Here is a 2,257-nt window from a genome sequence, read left to right on the forward strand (position 1 = left end):
TCTTGCGAACTAGATTATTCTACACATCTAGAGTAACACGGACACAAATTTCTTTTTATGTGTGGAAGTTTTATCTTATCACAAGTAGAAAACATTTATTATGAGCATCTTAGATATAATATCTAACAGTCTTTTATGCATTTTAGAGCGCAATAGATTAAGTAATCTCCTTTGGTGTCTAGGTAGTATACAAGGCTAAATCCTGGGCCAACAGGGACAAAATTTCAGAGTCCCTTAAAGGGACTGTAAAAATGTGAATGAAACCAGATATCGGTGGCCACCCTAAAGCTGAATACACATTTTGTCACTTAATACCCTTCTCACAAAGTGGCATACAGGCAAGTCAACTAAAGAAACTGGGATAAGCAACTCACTTTTTCTCTACACGTGCTCATGTACCACACACCTTGAGAGCAAATGATTACCACAGCACCTGCGTTTGTTTGTAGCTTCTTTTAATGCTCTCAATTTGATATGTTCGAAAAGAAAAAATGAAACTCGTAACAATGAAAATGGAATATAAGGAGATGGTGACGTATCAGCAAAGAGATGGTTTAGGGCTGTTAATTTCTACAGGCATGCTGCTACAACACTCCATGGGACAGAAGCAGAAACAAGTCTTCCCTTCAGTGAGCTTACAATATAATTACCTCAGTGCATACTGTTGTGTTTCATTAGTAGCAGAACAAATTGGGTTGCTACACACATATGCATATAAACACATATGATTTCAGAATACTCAATCATATAACTCCTAAAATTTTTAATTTAAAAAAATTTTTTTCTAGAGAACCCAGGCTGAGAAGATTAGTGACAGAAACAGTAAAAATCAAATTAGCATGCCCCAATAAATCAGCAGTACAGGGCCATGTTTGGTTTGCTTCACTGATGGGAATAAAATTCTCCAAATTCGCTTATTCAGAACCATCTCTTTCATTGAATTTCCAAAATTAATAATGGCCTTAGGGCAGAAACAAAAGAAACTATAGTATAGTCTAGCAATTTGATAATATCCTCTTCCTTAAGTATTTTGTAAAGCTAATAATGACAATATTCCTGTGATAACTCTCCATCTATCTCCTGAAATAGTGTTAAAGTAGTAGAGTTCTAACTGCCCTTCTTACCACAAGTATAATATATAGAAGAAACACACCGCTCTATACTCAGTTGTACGCTTTTTGAACTATTTGGAATGCCAAATGCACATCTTTGAGACATCATGCAACTAAGGGAGACTATTATGGAGAGGGTGGCCATATGGACTGTTGTTCAAACTGGCATAATTGGACAGTGAAATGGGATATAATTATTTATTAAAATGGTATACAATAGGCATAAGCCAGGACTCCTAGCACACTGGGATATATGGTCATCTTAGGTAGGAAGAAAGAAGATATTCATATGTACAGATTAAAAACAAAACGAAGTTCCCTGGAGTTGTAATCTTACTTGTTTGAATAATAAGGGAATGTAGTGCTCAATGCATCCAATGTCAAGACAAGTTTTAGATAACTGGCTGACAGTGGTAAATACTGACTCTTCCAAAACTCAAAAGATTCATACAGTTCTAGCAACAATCTTTGGAAGCTGGAAAGAAGAGGTTGAAAGAGCACCACTGCTTAGTGCGGTCTTGGATTCTTCATCTGACCCAGCTCGTTCTCATACAACAGGGTAGCTTTAGGGACAGGGATAGAGGGGCTTGTCTTTGACTCCTTTACAGCACCCAGCAGGGTATAGGAGCAATAAGCACTTTGCCTGAGAAATGGGGATCTCATAAAAGGGCCTCAGTGCAACCCTCCCTAGCCTGCCTGGGACAGATGTAAGGCCGCAGGCCAGGGTTGAAGAACACCAGGCCAAGGTCTCAACAGCCACCCTGGATTGGTCTGATTCAGGTCCCTATGGGTCTCTGGAATATGTGGTTAGGTCTGCGTATGGGACAATAAAGGCAAGCCATGCTGTTCTCCTCCGGTACAAAGTTCAACATATGGCTTTCTGGGGAGGTTTGTGCATCTGCAGGCATTTAGGTTTAGGGAATACACTAAATAAATAAAAGGCCCAGAGTCTTAAACATTTAAATATGATAAAGGGCAAACATTATCTCATTTTATATTGCAGCAGAGATGTAAAAGCATATTTAATTATGTATATAATTAACAACAAAACCACCACCTTGCAGAAAGTCCAAAGGCCACCAGTTAAAGAGTTCTTTAAAGCATATATACCAACAGTACAATCACTACCTTCATCTTAAAATTTC

General features: G+C 38.1%; 1 protein-coding gene across 1 annotated transcript in view; it reads right to left on the bottom strand.

Moving 5' to 3' along the window:
- Positions 1 to 2,257, bottom strand: part of AFF1 (AF4/FMR2 family, member 1) — an 88,066-nt gene that overhangs the window by 8,713 nt on the left and 77,096 nt on the right. The window contains exon 14 of the mRNA XM_008585166.1: positions 1,174 to 1,207. Coding sequence (XP_008583388.1) covers positions 1,174 to 1,207 — 34 coding nt within the window. The remainder of the gene's footprint in view (positions 1 to 1,173; positions 1,208 to 2,257) is intronic.

The sequence above is a fragment of the Galeopterus variegatus genome, unplaced genomic scaffold (assembly GCF_000696425.1).
Source record: "Galeopterus variegatus unplaced genomic scaffold, G_variegatus-3.0.2 Scaffold3474, whole genome shotgun sequence".
NCBI lineage: Eukaryota > Metazoa > Chordata > Mammalia > Dermoptera > Cynocephalidae > Galeopterus > Galeopterus variegatus.